The sequence below is a fragment of the Perca flavescens genome, chromosome 21, assembly GCF_004354835.1.
Source record: "Perca flavescens isolate YP-PL-M2 chromosome 21, PFLA_1.0, whole genome shotgun sequence".
Lineage (NCBI taxonomy): Eukaryota > Metazoa > Chordata > Actinopteri > Perciformes > Percidae > Perca > Perca flavescens.
Genome location: NC_041351.1, coordinates 11,485,070 through 11,501,478, shown reverse-complemented (window position 1 = coordinate 11,501,478; position 16,409 = coordinate 11,485,070). Strand labels below are relative to the sequence as shown.

The window sequence follows — 16,409 nt, the reverse complement described above, 5'->3', positions numbered from 1 at the left end:
TATTTATTTCATTTTCATTTTTACATCTTGATTGTGTATCACAGAGAACATGTCCTAATCTTCTCATGGCATCAAAAGCGATCGATTTACTCATGCTGGATGTTTGGTTGGTGACTGTTCAGATGGATAAAAACAACGTTGGCCTGCCACAGCCTGCATGTGCTGCTGCTAATCTCCTCTGATCTCACTGCGCTGCCATCTGAATTGGAGTGGGAGACGAATGGAAACAGGAAAAAAAGGCTGGTGCTACATTTTAAGCTCCGGACAGCGTCCCTGTTGAGAGCCGTCAAGAAAAGGAATGTACAGTATTGATCCGTGATGGAATGAAACTGTGACACTGCCACAGGGGAGGAAATAAATTCAGATATTTTTGTTTTTAGTCTTTTTCTTTTTTCCATATTTTTATTTTTTTTACTGCAATTAGCCACAGTGTGTGTGTGAAGTGACTTTCAATGTCTCTGATGATCTTCTTGTAGTTGTTTTTTTTTTTTTTTTTGGCTTTGAGTGTCCAAAAAAGCGAGGAGAGAGAAGTCGTCTGGAATCCCCCCAAAAAACGTAAAGTTTCTCATTGTGTGAGCTGGGAACATTTTATGCGCAGTTTCTCAGTGTCCAGTGGGCCATGCCGCTTACACCGGGGCAATATGGAGGCTAAGGCCATGGTCCTGCAGGTTGATTTGGTTTCCATGGTAACTAGTGACGGTCATAGGCAGTGGCAGCAGTGGGAGGGGCGGAGCCTCTCGATGCGGCACTATAATAATAAGGGGAACCTGAAAGTTAACAGAAGAACGAACCATTTCAAACAACAACAAAATGCCATTTACCAGATGTGTTATCATTATTAGTAGTGCAATTGTTAATGAGCTGTTGTTTTACACATTGTTCCACACTGAAAAGCTCTTTTACTCAAAATGTTAATGGTTAATTGACCGTTCGCTAAGCCCCAACCTCATATTTACTGTTTTTATGCCTGTCAAGCTATTTGCTCTTTTATGGGCACATAATTCAGTTTACAATGATGACTATTTACTTGAAATTTTAATAATTTATGAAACAAAGGGTCCTTGACAAAAACAAGTTTCTAATTTCTAGCCAGCGTGGGACAGTTAACATAACCTTTTTATCAGCTGTAAAAAAGAAAAAAGAAAAGAAGAAGGTAAAAATGCTAACGTTAGGTCTATGACTAGGATGAAAACGTCATATTCATCTGACTCATTTAAATGTTTCTAGCTAACTGGTTTAAAAAAAAGAATCTTAGTCTTATATATGCACTTGAGGGCTACATGAGGTACATGATATCGTGCTTAAAGATTGTACGATGGGGTCAGACTGTTATTGTTCTTTTATTCAGTTGGGGATTTGTTCATTTCTAACAAGGGGTTCGTTTAGTTCACTCAGGACTAGTGAACCGCCCCATGAACGACTCTCGTGGTAGAGAATATTATAGATCCATACGAACTTGACAGGAGGACGGGACTCAGTGAGAAATTCGCAATTACTAATCTGTTTTGTACCAGAGACAGAGCCATGAATTTATCAATACACAGCACAGATAGGAACTAATATATCAGAGCCATATATTCTAACTTGCACAAACCTCAGTCACATAACAGGATGAGGACTAACTGATGTGTTGCAAATGTAACGCTATCTCGGGTAACAAACAAAGAGGACAGAGCTACTAACGTTAGCCTCAACTCTTATAACATCTGCGACCAGCTTTCACACTGTGGGTCTGCTCATCTAAACAGGGCTTTTTTAAATGTTTTTTTTGGTTTTTTTTAACACACAGTTTAATCCATTCCTTACACTTTTGCTTTGTGCTTTTGGTTTTGGAAAGCTGAGAAAAAATACAACACCCTGAAAACTCTTATGTAAAGGCAGAGTATCTCTCTTATTACAGCCCCATGCACACTGTTATGGCATGTGGAGATATCCAAAGCTGCTGTGGTTAGTAACGGTTGCTAAGGCTACAATTGGACGATCATTGTTCGGGGGAGGGATGAAGCGAATGGTCAACTAATCCAGTTTCTTACTCTCTACTCACTTAGTAATGCTGGGTTGCTGAATCGCCAGGCGTCATTGTAGGTTGTGTACTGTGGGTGACTGTAGGGGTTCCCTGAAAACTCACTCCCTGCAAAACAAAACAACAAATCAATTAGCATTTCAATGCATCAAACCATTACCCCGTTCACATGCAGTCATTTCTCGTCATTCAAAACAGGATGCAATTGGAGGGGGAAAATGATAGTCATCGATGTGCGACCAGTCAAGCAAGTAATTTATTTCTTTTTCATTTCACTTAAGTTATGCAACACTGAACAATACAGGATGTGACACTGAAGGCGGCTTTCCCTGTCCCATTTATGGATATCTACCCATTCTTCTTCCTCCACTATATTCCAAACCGGTTTAATAAATACAGAGTGGTAATAAACAGTTTCATGCATATATTTTTGATATGCTGCAATAAATCCTGCAGCCTTTCTTGGAATAATTTTTTTTAACACCTCCAATCTGAACCCCCTCCGGTCTGAGCTCTGGTGTTTGGAGCGATGGGATTTCATTGCAGGGGAACTAACTTGGAGCATGTCAGTGAACACTGCTGTTGGTTCAACACGTTTCTTTCTTTTATGACACAATAAAGGCTAGATTTTATATAAAGCTGGTGAGAAATGGCTTTGCTTTAACAGTGTTTTGTGCCTGTCACTAAATCTTAGTGGTTGTGTATAGGATGAATGGGTTGTAACACAAAACCACAAGCCATGGGATTAAGGCCCTCATCTTTTGCTTTGTGCCACATAAGAACAAATGGAAAGTAAAAGTATGTTTGACTTGACAGTTTTCCACCGACATGATTTAACAGTTTTATTAGTCAAAATCCAAAAGTAAATCCAGACTGCACTGCCACGGAGTGCTACCACATCCCCCCTGTTTTTACTGGTAGCTGTTAAATGGACTCAACTATAGCATACAGCAATGGTATATCAAAAAAATGTAAAGTCTCTATATTTTCAAAATAGCTTTTCATAACAGAGGCAGAGAGAAAAACTATAAAGCACTTAAAGAGTGCACGCCTACTGTGTGCCAAAGTTTATATAGATTAAAGGCTAATCATTTAAATAATAATGCATGTTCAGAAAGACAATTTGCCTCAAAATAGGTCGAAGCATCATGGGATACATGTGGCAGATTTTCTTTATTCATATGTGTTGTGTAAGTGTTGTCATTTAGATGATTTTGTTTTTTAAAAGGTCAGTTTACCTCCCACAAAAACATTTTTACTTTTACTTTGAACACCACAAACAAAATTCAATTCACCTTCATTTTATTGGCAGGAAAATAAGATTTCTTAAAATCTGGACAAATAACTGCACTGTAACATGCCACTAGAGGTATGAAGAAATGTGTATATTTGTATTTTTGGTTTGACACTTTAAGAAAACCTTTTCAATCCTTGATCTTCCATGACCTAATTTTCAAGTTTCAATAATATAAAATAACGTTTTTTTTTTTTTTTCAGATTACCTGCTGACTAACAGATTTAAACAAATGGTACAGTTATTATAACCCTCTTGGCTGAGGTGATAACGAAGCTCGTCATCACAGCCCTTCATAAAGGAGAAGAGAGGAACAGCCAGAGCCTGTGATGGGTTGTGTGATTGGTAAATTATATGCAAACACATGACACACTCCACTGGTTTCCCCATCCACGTGGTTTAATCACATCAAAGCAAAATGCCGGCTGTGGTTTGGTGAAAATGTGTGTGGTGATGCGGGAGCTGAAAAAGCGTATAAACCCAGCACCAAAACTGCATCCCTGGCAGTGAAACACAAGCCTGACCTCCTTAGAGAGACAACGATTTGAATATTTACCGGGCTCCCATGCCTCTGCCTTTTGACCCTTAACTGTTTGCTGTGAACCTGAACTGCAGGTTAAGTAGAGGAGGGGAAAGGGATATGCTCTGGAGCCCAGAGGCTGGGGAGGGCTGGTAGTGCCGTTTATCGACGGCCGGTGTGAATGGCCATGCTGGGAGATAATGAGCCAATAAGGCAGAGAGAAAAGCAGGGAAGGAAGGGAGCTCAACTGTCCTCTCTCCTGTCTCTGATCACTTATTTAACCTGTCTAATCCCATCATATACACAGAGATAATATAAGGATGTGTGTGCCTCTTGCTCTGCAGGTCAATATTTATCGCCTCTCTATGTAATTTGGCGCTAAAGTCTCTTCACTCTGCTTCTTTAGCTTCACACCTGTTCATTTTTAGGACAGTGCCACCTGTTAAATAGACCCCTAATGACAATATGAAGCGGGGACGTCGTCTCTCACTCACCAGGAACCATTCCAGCGAGCGTGGAGGTCGGGTAGCTGCCCTGGCCTGTAGGGGGAACGTGAGGGGGGTACCCAGGTAAGGTTGTGTTGGCCATATCCCGACCTGAAGAGACAAAATGAAACGACAACAAAAAAAAACACTTCATCAGTGCTTTCTAGTTTTAATCTGCGACTAGAAGCTGTGCATTAAAATACAACTTTTTGGACTGAATGTTGATGAAATCTTCAGATCAGCAATATAGCACTGAAATAAATACTCTATTACACGTAACAGTTTTGCATCAAATCAAAATGTGCTTACTGTAAATATCAAAAATACTCACATTGCAGATTGGTCCCTTACTGATTCTTAGGGTTATATATATTGAGTTACTGGGATATTATTACTTATGCATTTAATGATGTAGCAGGTGGAGTTGGAGCTATTTTTATATACTATACTGAATATATTGTTGGTTTGTTAAAGAAATACAAAATGATCATACCTATTTTATATAAAAAAATGTAAATATAAGTGTGTAACTGCTCTGTCAAGTAAAAAGTACAATGTTGAAATATTGCGCTCTGAAATGTCATGAAGATGAATACGTACAACTATCTCAAAACTGCTTAAAAACAGTACTTAAGTAAATGTGCTTCTTTACTTTCTATCTCTGCTTTTAGTGTTCAATTTCAAAATGCAAACCAGCTACTGCAGTTATATAACGCAGCCATTTCACCACGGAAATGTTACTTTAGACATCATGACTCATCACCACCACCGCAAGTCAGTCAGCACCACAACTCGATTTTCAGTGTAGTTTAGAGATAGTTTCAAAGAATGTAGTGTCATTTAAACACCAGAAAACATCAGTCTGCCGCTCTAACAGTTGAACTGAAAACAAGGTAGCAGCTGCTGCTTTGAGCCAACTGAATACTGGTCACATAAATATGTCTCCTCATTACACAGTTCCAACTTGTCTAAATATGGCAGCCTCTCTCTTCCTATGCGGCTGTAAAGTTCGAACACACTGGCCTCTCTGCAGAGCTTCACCCGTCCGGCTGCAGATATTCAGCTCTGTAATTGAGAGTGACGGTAGGGTTGTCCTTGCTTTGGACAAAACTGCACGTAACCCCAATCTGCACAGGGGCCCCTGTTATATTGTCAGCTGTGAGGGCCACTTGGACTCAATGGAGCTTTAATGAGGCACTAGTGGACAAAATGCATGCTAGTCTATGTTGTTGCCTTTACAAACAAACTCTCGACTACCCAAAGGAAAACTTTTTATCATGATGGGGCAAAATGATTTTGCATTTTTCTTGTTCTTAGTGTGTCACTAAGTCGATTCACAGCCTGGTGGATGCTACAGAAACAAAGTAACAATCACATTGGCCATCCTGATATTGAAACTGTATGTCATAAAAAAATATAACAATACTATGGTCTACACCGATGGTAAAGGATGCAAAAAGTACTTTATAATTTGGAAAAATACTACCTGTTTATTCATCTTCACTGGATATGGTGTGTACTCGTTTGTACTTTGTGACAGTTTCCTTAGTCTATTTATGTTGTTTTTTATTGTTTTATGTAAGTATGTAAGTACGTATGTAAGTAAAGTATTGTTGTGCAACAGAAAACTCAGATTGGACAGATAGTCTAGCTAGCTGTCTGGATTTACCCTTCAGAGATCTGAGGAGCAGTTAACCATAGTCCTCAGAAATCGACCGGAGTTTAAAATTCCAACATAAAGAAAGTGGAAGGTAAGGGACATCCGGCTGAAAATGAGGGACATTCGGCGGCTCTTCCGGCAGCACCGGAGCAATCCCCTAAATGAATCGTCGTCAATATCGACTCTATAGTTTGGTACACTGCAGCACGCCTGAAAGGTCTCAGTTTATGCAAAGAAAAATATAAAATAATCTGCAAAAATAAATACCATTCTTCATACAGACAATACAACTATTGCAACACTTTACCTCCCATGGACAAAGCCCATTTATCTGTCCAAATATTGAAAACTGACTCTTGCTGCCAATTAGTATTGCTAATCAGGGCATAAACCAAAGGCAAATGTAGATATTGGATCATAAAATCCAATTCATACATGTGAAATATCATGAGCAACTTATTTATTTAATTGAGGGTGAGCATATGGGCCCTGTGGGTATTGAAGTACCTGCTACTGCAGGCTGGTAGGCATACTGGCTGCAGTGGGGGCCATGGGGGGCCGGGGAGTGAAACGGGTGGTGAAGAGGCCTGGAGGGCCACTAGACTCAGGCCTGCCAAGGAGGAGGAGGAGGAGGAGGAGGAGAAGGAGGAAGGAGCCATGGAAGCCTCGTATGGTTATTACACTGATCTTGGACAATAAAATAATCTCAAACACGCGCCCAAATACTGAAATTAGAGTAACAGGACTTGTTTTCAAGGATATTGTCATGACACTTTTAGCAGTTCGATTTAGATTCCCAGTGGCAGAAAGCAATTGCACTTTTTACTCCACTTATTCCAATTTACAGCTATAGCTACTTTGCAGACTGTATGAGTTGCTATAGAATATGATGCATTGCTATAGATTAAACTGCTGAACAGAATTTAAAGTGTTTTAAATTAGCTCCACCCTGACATGCTACCTCATTAAAATGCTGCCTGGATTTACATCAATACTAAACTACAAACTATATATATATATATATATATATATTAATGAGGTAGCATATCAGGCTGGAGCTAATTTAAAATGCTTTTTTTAATGCAGTTTACAAAGTGTAGTTGTATCTTAATAAAAAATACCATACTGTTGTCATAGAGTCCTAGGAGTTGTTATTGGCTGGCTGTGGAGCAGCTCCAAGTTTCTCAGTCTGTTGCTCAACCAAAGAGAGATTTGTTCAAAGTCACTATATTACACAATATGACAGAAAATACAAATGGGAGATCTATTTTGAAGTGGATTCTCTGTAAAAAACCAAACAAAAAAAACAAAATGTGATCATGTATTGTACAGTAAAGAAAAGATTCGGTCTTACTGCTCTCTATTATTTGCAAATCTCAGCACTGATTGCTGTATTGTATGAGGCCTGCTGAGATGTGACTTTTGGTTAAAGCGCCGAGACTGGAGGGCTGCGGAGTTAAAGAGCTTTACAGAGAAGAGTGAGGTCATGCCGGACCTTTCATTTATAATAAGAATTAGTTAGCCACAAGCCAGTGAGTGCACATAAGTCAAAAGGAGCTGTGGGAGTACTGTAGGTGGGGGGTCCAGCAGGGGTGAGGCCATTTTGTGTGTGTGTGTGTCTGTGTGTGTCTGTGTGTCTGTGTAGACATTGGTTACTATTGTCTAACTGTCTCAGCAAACACTGACCCAATCTTTTCTTCATTATTATTGCAGCAGCTACAGCAGTTGTACATGTTTAATAAAAGTAAATACTCTATCTCTTTATTATCTTGCTTCAAAGAGATGAAATACATTATGAGCACCAGATCCTTGCCTTACTGTTCAGTTTGATGGGGAACATTTTAATTTCCTTGCGATATAGCAAAACTGCAATGCAAGAAATGCAATTATTGTAACTTATTGTAACTAGAGATGCCAATCACGCTTTTTCCTCTTCAGATTCTGAATCTGATTTAGTTTTTTTCAGTGGTGGAACTGAGCAAATTTTAGGTTGTAAATGAAAACCATCATACACCAAATTTCAATTTATTGTTATTGCATCTTCACAATCTTATAACATCAGTGAATGGCTCTAAGGCTCGTACTTAATGTGGGCCGGTACCTTGTAGCCGATGCTTGATCAGTATTAGCCCTGATACTAATCCAGTGTATCGAATCAGGGCACCAATACTTTCAACTTAATTTCAGTGGACACTTCAGTCTTAATTCTGACCTAATCTTAATTCTAACCTAATCTAAATAGTAACAATAAAACACATTTTGGTGGGGTTTTTTTGTTTCATTTTTGGGAGTAGACAAGTGAAAATATGTGTTTTGGTAAAAGCAGGGGTTATTTATTATTATCTTGCAAATTTACGAAAGCAAAAGATTGGAGATGTGGAGAATATGTTTTCTTAAAGGTTTGTAATGAATGCTAACGAGAGTCTATTGCCATCAACTTCAGTCTTTTTTCCATCACATGTTGACTCCTATAATAATAATAATAATAATAATAATAATAATAATAATAACCACAGCCTCTGTTGAATCCTGTTTTGGGGTATTCCAGGATACAGTTGGCAGTAACTGCCAGCAGCTCTGTGACTGTTGCTCTATGTCCCCTTTTAAAGCCCTCTTTCTGAGAGGCGCCAGTTCGGAGAACTCTCTGTACAGCAATGATAGCCTCATTAGCTGCTTCCTAGCCTTTGTTGTTTTTACAACAGAGATGTGTGTCCAGATTCTCATTAAAAGATGGGCTTCTGTATATTGCTGCTTCCTTTGACAGTCCCCTTAGATTGAACGCCAGCAAATCAAGCTATTTATTTTCCTCTGCCCTCTTTTTCTTTCCCTGCGAAAATCAATTCAAAGATTTTTTTTTTGGTTTGCTGTTACAAAAGCCTGTTGATTCCGTCTTAATTTGAGTAGTGGCTTGTAATGGTCGCTGCTGAGCTGGGAATACAGTAGTTCCTGCTTTTGGTTTGCCTTGAAATATCTGATTTATACAGACTGTTTGAGTCTGCGACAAATGGAACAAATGACAGCATACATCAGTACTGGTGATTTTCTCGATATGAACTACACAGAGTGACTGAAAACATCATACAGTTTTAAATTATTTTGTCAACACTGTGAGAAGACAAAGATCAACCCATAACAAAGTGACAAGAAACTATTATGTGTGTTTTTTTTCAACTCCGTTCCTTAAAACACAAACGGAAAAGCAAGATGACCTTCTCTTTATTTGGCACGGGAACAAAGTCATTTGTGAATGACTCTTTTGCTTGCAAGAGTATTAAATTTAGCATGACAGGGACACCTTCATGTTTGCTACAACAACAACCAAAAATCTTTGACCTCCGTTTTCTAGGCTATATGCAGAATGGGGCAATTTATCACAAGCCAAAAAATCTCCGCACCCTAATTAATTACAACTAAGTAAAGAATGTTTGGAGAGCCAAATTGCTTTAATTCCCCAAACACTGGCTGAAAGTCATTCATTATCAAATGTGTGCTCAAAGGTTAGTTTGCTTTTGTGAAGACGAAATAAGCATTCATTTCAGAGCCTGGGCCTGCGTTTCCCCCCTGTGGGGAGACGGGCGAGCGGTTTGTCACATCACTTACGGCAGGTTCGCTGTCTGATCTTTGCTCGCTGCTCACTGGACAACGGCAGGTCCTGATACTTTCTGTGTAGTTCACCCTGAGAGCACTCACTCATCTTAATTGAATGTGGATTGTTGTATTTGGTGGATGGAGTTTTGTTTACAGAATTGACAGGAGTGTACTGGAGCAGCTGCTTGAGGAGCAGAAGTGTCATTGACACGGGGGCTTTAAGCCTTTGGAGGCCTCCATTAACAGGCCCAGCAGGGAATATGTTTAAAGAGTCTTCAGTATGCAGTCACTGAGTGGAGATGTGTAAAACTCCCACTGAGTGCTCAAGGGAATCCGCTCAGCGCTCAAAGACGGCTCTTCAGCCTGAAGCACCATCAAGAAAACAGGTGGGCTCTGACTAATTTCAGGAAATACAGAAACTCTCTATAGAAATAGTGGACAATTGGCCGTATCAAGGCCATCTCTCCATTTATTTCTCAAAATACACAAAAAAGTTAAGAGCTCCTCCTTCTGCTATTCATGATTCAGCCACGACTCACACTATTTGAATTTTAAGCAGTTCGAATGAACAAGAATACGAAGCACTTGAGATGAAATCCATCTCTCGAAGGGAATTCATCAAAGAAATGACTTCCCATATCAACAATAGAAATTACCTCACAATATGCAATTGTCCTATCCACATATTCATGGAACCCTTTGGTGTTTTTATGGGGTAAGAGGGACTATTTAGCAGGTAGTACAGCATTAATGTGGAGGAGAGGGAGAGAGAAAAAAGCAGTTTTAATGGAAGTGGCTTCTTGCCGCTGAATTTCGATGATGTGCACAATGGCCTTAAATCCCTTTCTTATTTGAGCCTGCTTTGCAGGTACTTTTGAGCCTTAATAGGATAAGCAGAGGACACAAAAGATTTCTATCTCTCAAGTCTTTCAGTTCACTGAGAATCCCGATCTCTGGCAATGAGCACTTCATGAATCATTCATTTTTAATAGATTATGCAAATTCCAGGACATAAAATCAACAAGATCAATAACTGCAGGCGTTTTAATTGGTGTTGGAAAACATTTTAAGGATGAACATAATCTCCAGTTCTTTCCCCCGTCAAGACACAATTAATTTGAAATTGGATCTCGGCCTAAATACTGCAGATAATTTAGTACTTTTTGCATGGCTTAAAATTCCTCTGGTAGGCTTATCGCTGGCAAGTAAACTGTAATACTCAGCCATTAGAGAGACCACACACCTGAATATCACCTAATATCCACACAGGCAGCCACTGAGGGAAAACCAAGTAGAGGAGCCACTAACCAAATACTAATTACCAAGTGGAAGTCAGAGTGATGTTTGTGTCATTAGTTTGACCTCCGCATGCTTTATTCCTCTGCCTCCAGTGAGATCTGCCACCAGAAAAGGGCATGGAACAAACTTATTTACTAACACAAAAGCAAGTAATGCGCTTTTCATATACACACACACACACACACACACACACACACACACACACACACACACACACACATACACACACACACACACGCGCGCTGCAATGCATACAATCCCATCTTTCTTCCTCTACATGTCTCTTTGCACCTGTAAAGCAGTAAGGAGACCCTCTCTTCAGAGACCATCTAAAATATCCCAGGTGCAAACAAAGCCGCCTGCATTCTACGGGGCCATCAGTCCACAAAGGACAAACACACACCTTTCTTCTCAGGAGGCCTGCCTTACAGGGGAAATCTACCTCCCACATATTAATGAGAAAAGGGCCCTTTCTTTTCTCATAAGACTGCTTGGCTATCATTTGAGAAGGGGGGCTGCAGCAATTTTCAATCACCCTGTCCTCCCCCACGCAGAACTCGTTGCCTTTGATGGCTGCTGCATAATTATATGAATTTTAATAAAAGCTCTGTATATAAATCTCAGGCCCTGACAGTCATAGTAAACTTTCAGTAAACTTAACCTTCTTCTTGGTAATAACACGGCAACAACGAAACAATATTTCAATTAGCCAGGCAGTCATTAACTGTGACAAGGAGAGGAGACACAGAGGGAGGAGGGGGGGGGGGAGAAATAGGAGGGTGAAATAAATGATCATGGTGTTAGAGTTAGGCGGCAGAAATGCCAGAACGTATTTACAGAGGCACATTACTTGTGCTTTGAGACACACAAACTGTCTCTCGGCGAACAAATCACAGGAGCAACACAGCAGCAGCCAACAAGCAGTCAGTCCTGCATGGTGGCCTTTTTTGCGAGACCTTGCTCTGATACACAGTCATAGTTGTGATGTGCTGACACCCAAAGGTCCTTGTCTGTCCAGTGGTGACTGAACAGCTCACCCCCCCCCTTGCCCCACCCCACAATCTCTCTTATCACCCTGCTTGCTCAGCAAACAACCAGACGGAGGACAGCTGCTAAGCTTTTATTGCATCACTGTACCACCTTTTCAGCTCAGAGTGAAATGGTATTAAAAAAGTCTTCACACTTAACTTTTTGGTTTGCTTTTATTTTCACACATTTCATTTTTTTTGTCAATTGCACAAGCATTCTTAGTTGTTTTTCTCGTTCTTTTACATTGTTCAAACCCCCTCAGCTGAAGCTGTGGCGCGGCAGCATAAAGGCGTACTGTATGGCACTTGATCTTACCTACAGGGTAGCTTTGCGACACACTGGGGCCCAGGTCTGGGTGGACGCTAGAGGATAAACTGGGCTTGACTTCGTCCAGGCTGGAATTCAGGGCAGGGAGCGAGTACTCATTAGCCTGGGAAAAGGACAGTTGAATCATTACACAACCAAACAATACCAAGATGGAAATCCTCCCTTCTCCTCCTCCATTAAGCGCTCCACACAGGCCTGTGCGACTATAAATTTGTATGAGAGCATTGTGTGTGTGTGTGTGTGTGTGTTTGTGTGTGTGTTGCTGCAGGGTGGCAGTTCAAGCATATCATGAATGTATTTTGGTATTGTCTGAGAGGAAGTGGGATTTTGAGATGAGTGAAAAGCCAAGGCGTCAGCTGGCCCTTTGTGCTTGACTGCAGTCCTACCCCTGATCAGCCAAGGGAGAAAGCAGTTCTGCTTTGTTACAGGCTCACCATGTGGCCCTGTTTGAGAGACACCATTCACCTTTTTTTTGCTTTTTGCTTTTAATTTGGAGTCTAAACCACCTTTAAATTTCATTACCGCTTATCTCTGAATAGAATCACTTGTAAAACTTGCACTTTTTGTTAACATCTAGCTGTTTGAATTTTTTCTTTTTGTGTGCATTCAAGACGTATCAAAGGACTAGTTCAGCCAAATCACTAGCAAAACACAAGTTTTTAATGCTAGCAGTATCTTCCGATGCAAATAAGTTTATGTTCTCAGATTTTGAAATGTCCACCTTTTGAAGATTCCATCTCAACCCCACTTTAAAGGTGGTAAGTGGAATCAGTGCGTTAGTGCTGCTTTTTTTTTCTTCCAAAAAACATTTATGTTTTTAATTTAAAAAAAACTTGGTGCCATTTGAAAATGTTCTATACTGGTGGCAATGTGATACCTGAGTTCCCGGAGTACCAATACCAAAACAATGCTTAAAAAAAAAAACTAAATTTAAGACTCAAATGTTGGATGTTTTCAAAACACAGCTGAAGCCCTAAATTGTCAATAATCTGCAAAATTACGATTTAAATCAGAATATATCGGATTTAAAAGTAAGACAGGCATTTGATGCCAACTTTTTGTAAAAATACAAAAAGTATGTCTTTCCAGAAACAGTGTCCTGGTTACTCTGGATAATCAACAAAATACAGATTTAATATGGACTGTTTCCTGAGTAGAAAGTAGTTCCAGTAAAAAGAATTCACAGCCAAGTCTATCTGGATGGAAATAAAACCAAATGTGTATTTTTCTAATTTTGGTGAACTGACCCTTTAACAAAAAATACTAATCTAAAAATAATCTCTTTCCAGCTTGTCTCCCATTGTCAGGTTTCTTTTTGTTAATACACTAAAAGACATTAATGGCAGATGTTAGCAGGTTCTTTTAATGAGATGAGACTTCCGGAGTCTGAGTGTTGACAATGTTTGTCCAAAGCCCAGTGTGAGCCTGAGTGGCTCAGTGGGCCGCTCTCCCACAGGGGGACGCCCGTGACCTCGCTCTTGTCTGCCACTATCACAGACAAACTCTAATTGTCTGCTACAACTGTTCACTGGCACAATGTCGGATGTTTTCCTCTATTCTCGGAGGCTTCAGACGCCAAACAGACGTTTTATCATGCAGATAAAGGGCAGAAGGGGGAAAACTGAAAAGATAGGTCTGAAAGGGATGACCAAATGGCTAGCAGAAGTGTGGGAGGGGTGAATCCATTGAGTTTTGCATCTCCAGAATGGGTTTTTAATGCCTCGCTACAGAACCCAGACACTGGCTAATAGGGCCACAAAAAAAAAAAAAAAAAAAAAACGTGAGGCACCCATGAAAGGGAAAGTGCTCTGATTAATACTGCATTAAATTAAACCTGATTTTTCTAGACTGTTCCTGGCCTCCTTTTTTCTTTTTTCTTTACTTGCCCTCTTTTTTAGTGTTACCCTTTTCCCTCTGCCTTTTAATACTCTCCCTGACGTTCTTTGTGATTGCAAGTCATTTCCAATTCGTTTTGGTATTGATCTTCCAGTAGAAATCAGTTTTGTAATTAGCTGCAAATTAGGCCCTCTTCTGGAGGTGAGGCCTGTCCCACTGATTTATCACCTGCGTAATTCGCTCCGATTGGAGAGAAATTAAAATGAACTCAATTAGGCGAGTGCTTTTGCTTTATGGGTCCGACTTGTAGTTCGGTGGGAAAAATTAATAGTCTCTTGTTGTTTAATAGTATAATGAAAGTAAATAAAGGTTATCCATTGTAATAAGCCCAGAGCTTTTAATAAGCGGTGGTTTCTTGCTGTCGTTTTGGTGTGGGGGGTGGCTGGTTCCCAAATGCCTCTTAATTTTTGAAATGAGGATGGATGGCCAGTGTGGCTCACATATCAGAAGGAAGGAGCAGAAATACTACATGTTTTCATGCATCCATTTCATGAATACATGTTACAATAAAGGCCGCCTTCGCGACTGCGTCAGTCATTAAACATCAAAATATGACACTGAAATGGAAAATGAACAACAAAGGCAAGAAGCAGCCGTTGAATAACACAGCAAAAATGGAGGAAAAATCTAGGTATTGATTAATTTCATGTTGCCTTACTGTTATTCTCAATTATAGGGGATACAAGGAATGTGTTTTTCATCACAAAATCAATAATGTGTGGGAGTTTTCCTGGTGATCCCTCCAGCCTTATACATGCTGGGTTGTAATCCAGTGCTTGGACACTTCAGACGTTTGTTTAATTAGCTTTCTGGGTATAGGTTTGGGAATATTTGTGACAAAGGTGTTTTTCTTTTTGAGCTTGAATCAACATTGCATGCACACTTTGGGTGTATTTACTTGTACAGTATGTGGAGAAAGAGCAGCAGTGGTGAGTTGCAGTGCTACCAACCTGTTCAGGTTTGATGTGCTCCGATGTGGGGAAGACGTCAGGGTACGAGGGGCGTTCAAAGACCCGGTCCAGCGCTTCCAGCTGCTGCTGGGTGAAGGCATCTGCCCTAAGGTGTTTCCGTAAACTCTCCACACTACCCTGAGAATCACTGTTTGGGCCAGAACCATCTGAACCATCTACAAGAAGAAAGAGCAATAATCGAGACACTGACCCCGGGAAGCTGGCCTTTACTTCAAGCTATGCACTTTATATTCTCCTCATGTATTTTCTGCACCACCTACTGTGGGGGATCTGAGGAGGACAGAAAGGGATGGAGTGCAGGTTTTCCCACTCCTTAATGGCTGTAGTGAGCCACTGGCTACATCCCTGCACCCCCCACCACCCTGCCACAGTAGTAACACCATCATGATCTGAAAGCCCTCTAGTAATTGATGGATTACCATCACTTGCAAATATATACATGTTGTGGCAAGCATGTATACTAATGAAAGCAGCAGCTAGCCCATTACAGTGCCTTTTTTCCCCTCCTTTCCTCGCCAAAACCCTCTTGGTGCTCGCTGAAATCAAGAGCATTTTTTTTACAACACAATTTCCCTTTCACAATTCAATACTGCTTTCATTTTCTGCGAGTGTGGTGGTTTCATTTGGAAACAGCGGCGGAGGACAAGAGGCTGAATAAAATCGTACAGTCCTGTTCAATCATCCTGCTCTCCAAACACAGGAATTTTCTCCTGACTCCTGACCTGATTACCCGGCAGTTGGGAGAAGGATGCCTTAGCTTTTCCCGTTGTCACTTGTGTGCGACGCTTAAAAACCTTTACAGACCAACCTACAATACCTCCTTCCCTCTCCCTTTTTCCTCCCTCCATCACCCTCCCCACGTCTCCTGGCTGCAGTGGCTGTGTCTCCTCCCTGGATCCAGAAAGCTTCAGCTCCCTTACAAATCTGTCATTCTAAATTTGTGGCAGATTATGTTCTCCCCTCAGTGGGAGAGTGGTGATATATGATATGCAAGGCCCCTATTGATTGCCTGATCTGGTGGCAAGAGGGAGCTGAAATGAACTTGAAATGAACATCATGCCTCAACTCATTGTGCGTATAATACTCTACTTAATCCCACATTTTTCTCTGCCATGGAATTCAATTGATCAATCATGTCTGTGTGATAGTACCATTTGGGAGGGTTATTGCCATTCTATTCTGCTGCTTGACCTTTTTTTTACCGGCAGAGGCCAGAGGATGAACCCGACTCTGAGCTATAAAAGAGAGAGTGTGTGTGTGTGTGTGTGTGTGTGTGTGTGTGTCTGAGCATGTGTGAGTGTGTGTAACCTGGAATTG

General features: G+C 40.6%; 1 protein-coding gene across 1 annotated transcript in view; it reads right to left on the bottom strand.

The window, feature by feature from the left end:
* Window positions 1-690: 690 nt before the first annotated feature.
* Window positions 691-16,409, bottom strand: part of pax2b (paired box 2b) — a 29,716-nt gene continuing 13,997 nt past the window's right edge. The window contains exons 6-10 of the mRNA XM_028567394.1: window positions 15,072-15,247; window positions 12,214-12,328; window positions 4,332-4,433; window positions 2,045-2,131; window positions 691-767 (exon numbers count right to left, since the gene is read on the bottom strand). Coding sequence (XP_028423195.1) covers window positions 691-767; window positions 2,045-2,131; window positions 4,332-4,433; window positions 12,214-12,328; window positions 15,072-15,247 — 557 coding nt within the window. The remainder of the gene's footprint in view (window positions 768-2,044; window positions 2,132-4,331; window positions 4,434-12,213; window positions 12,329-15,071; window positions 15,248-16,409) is intronic.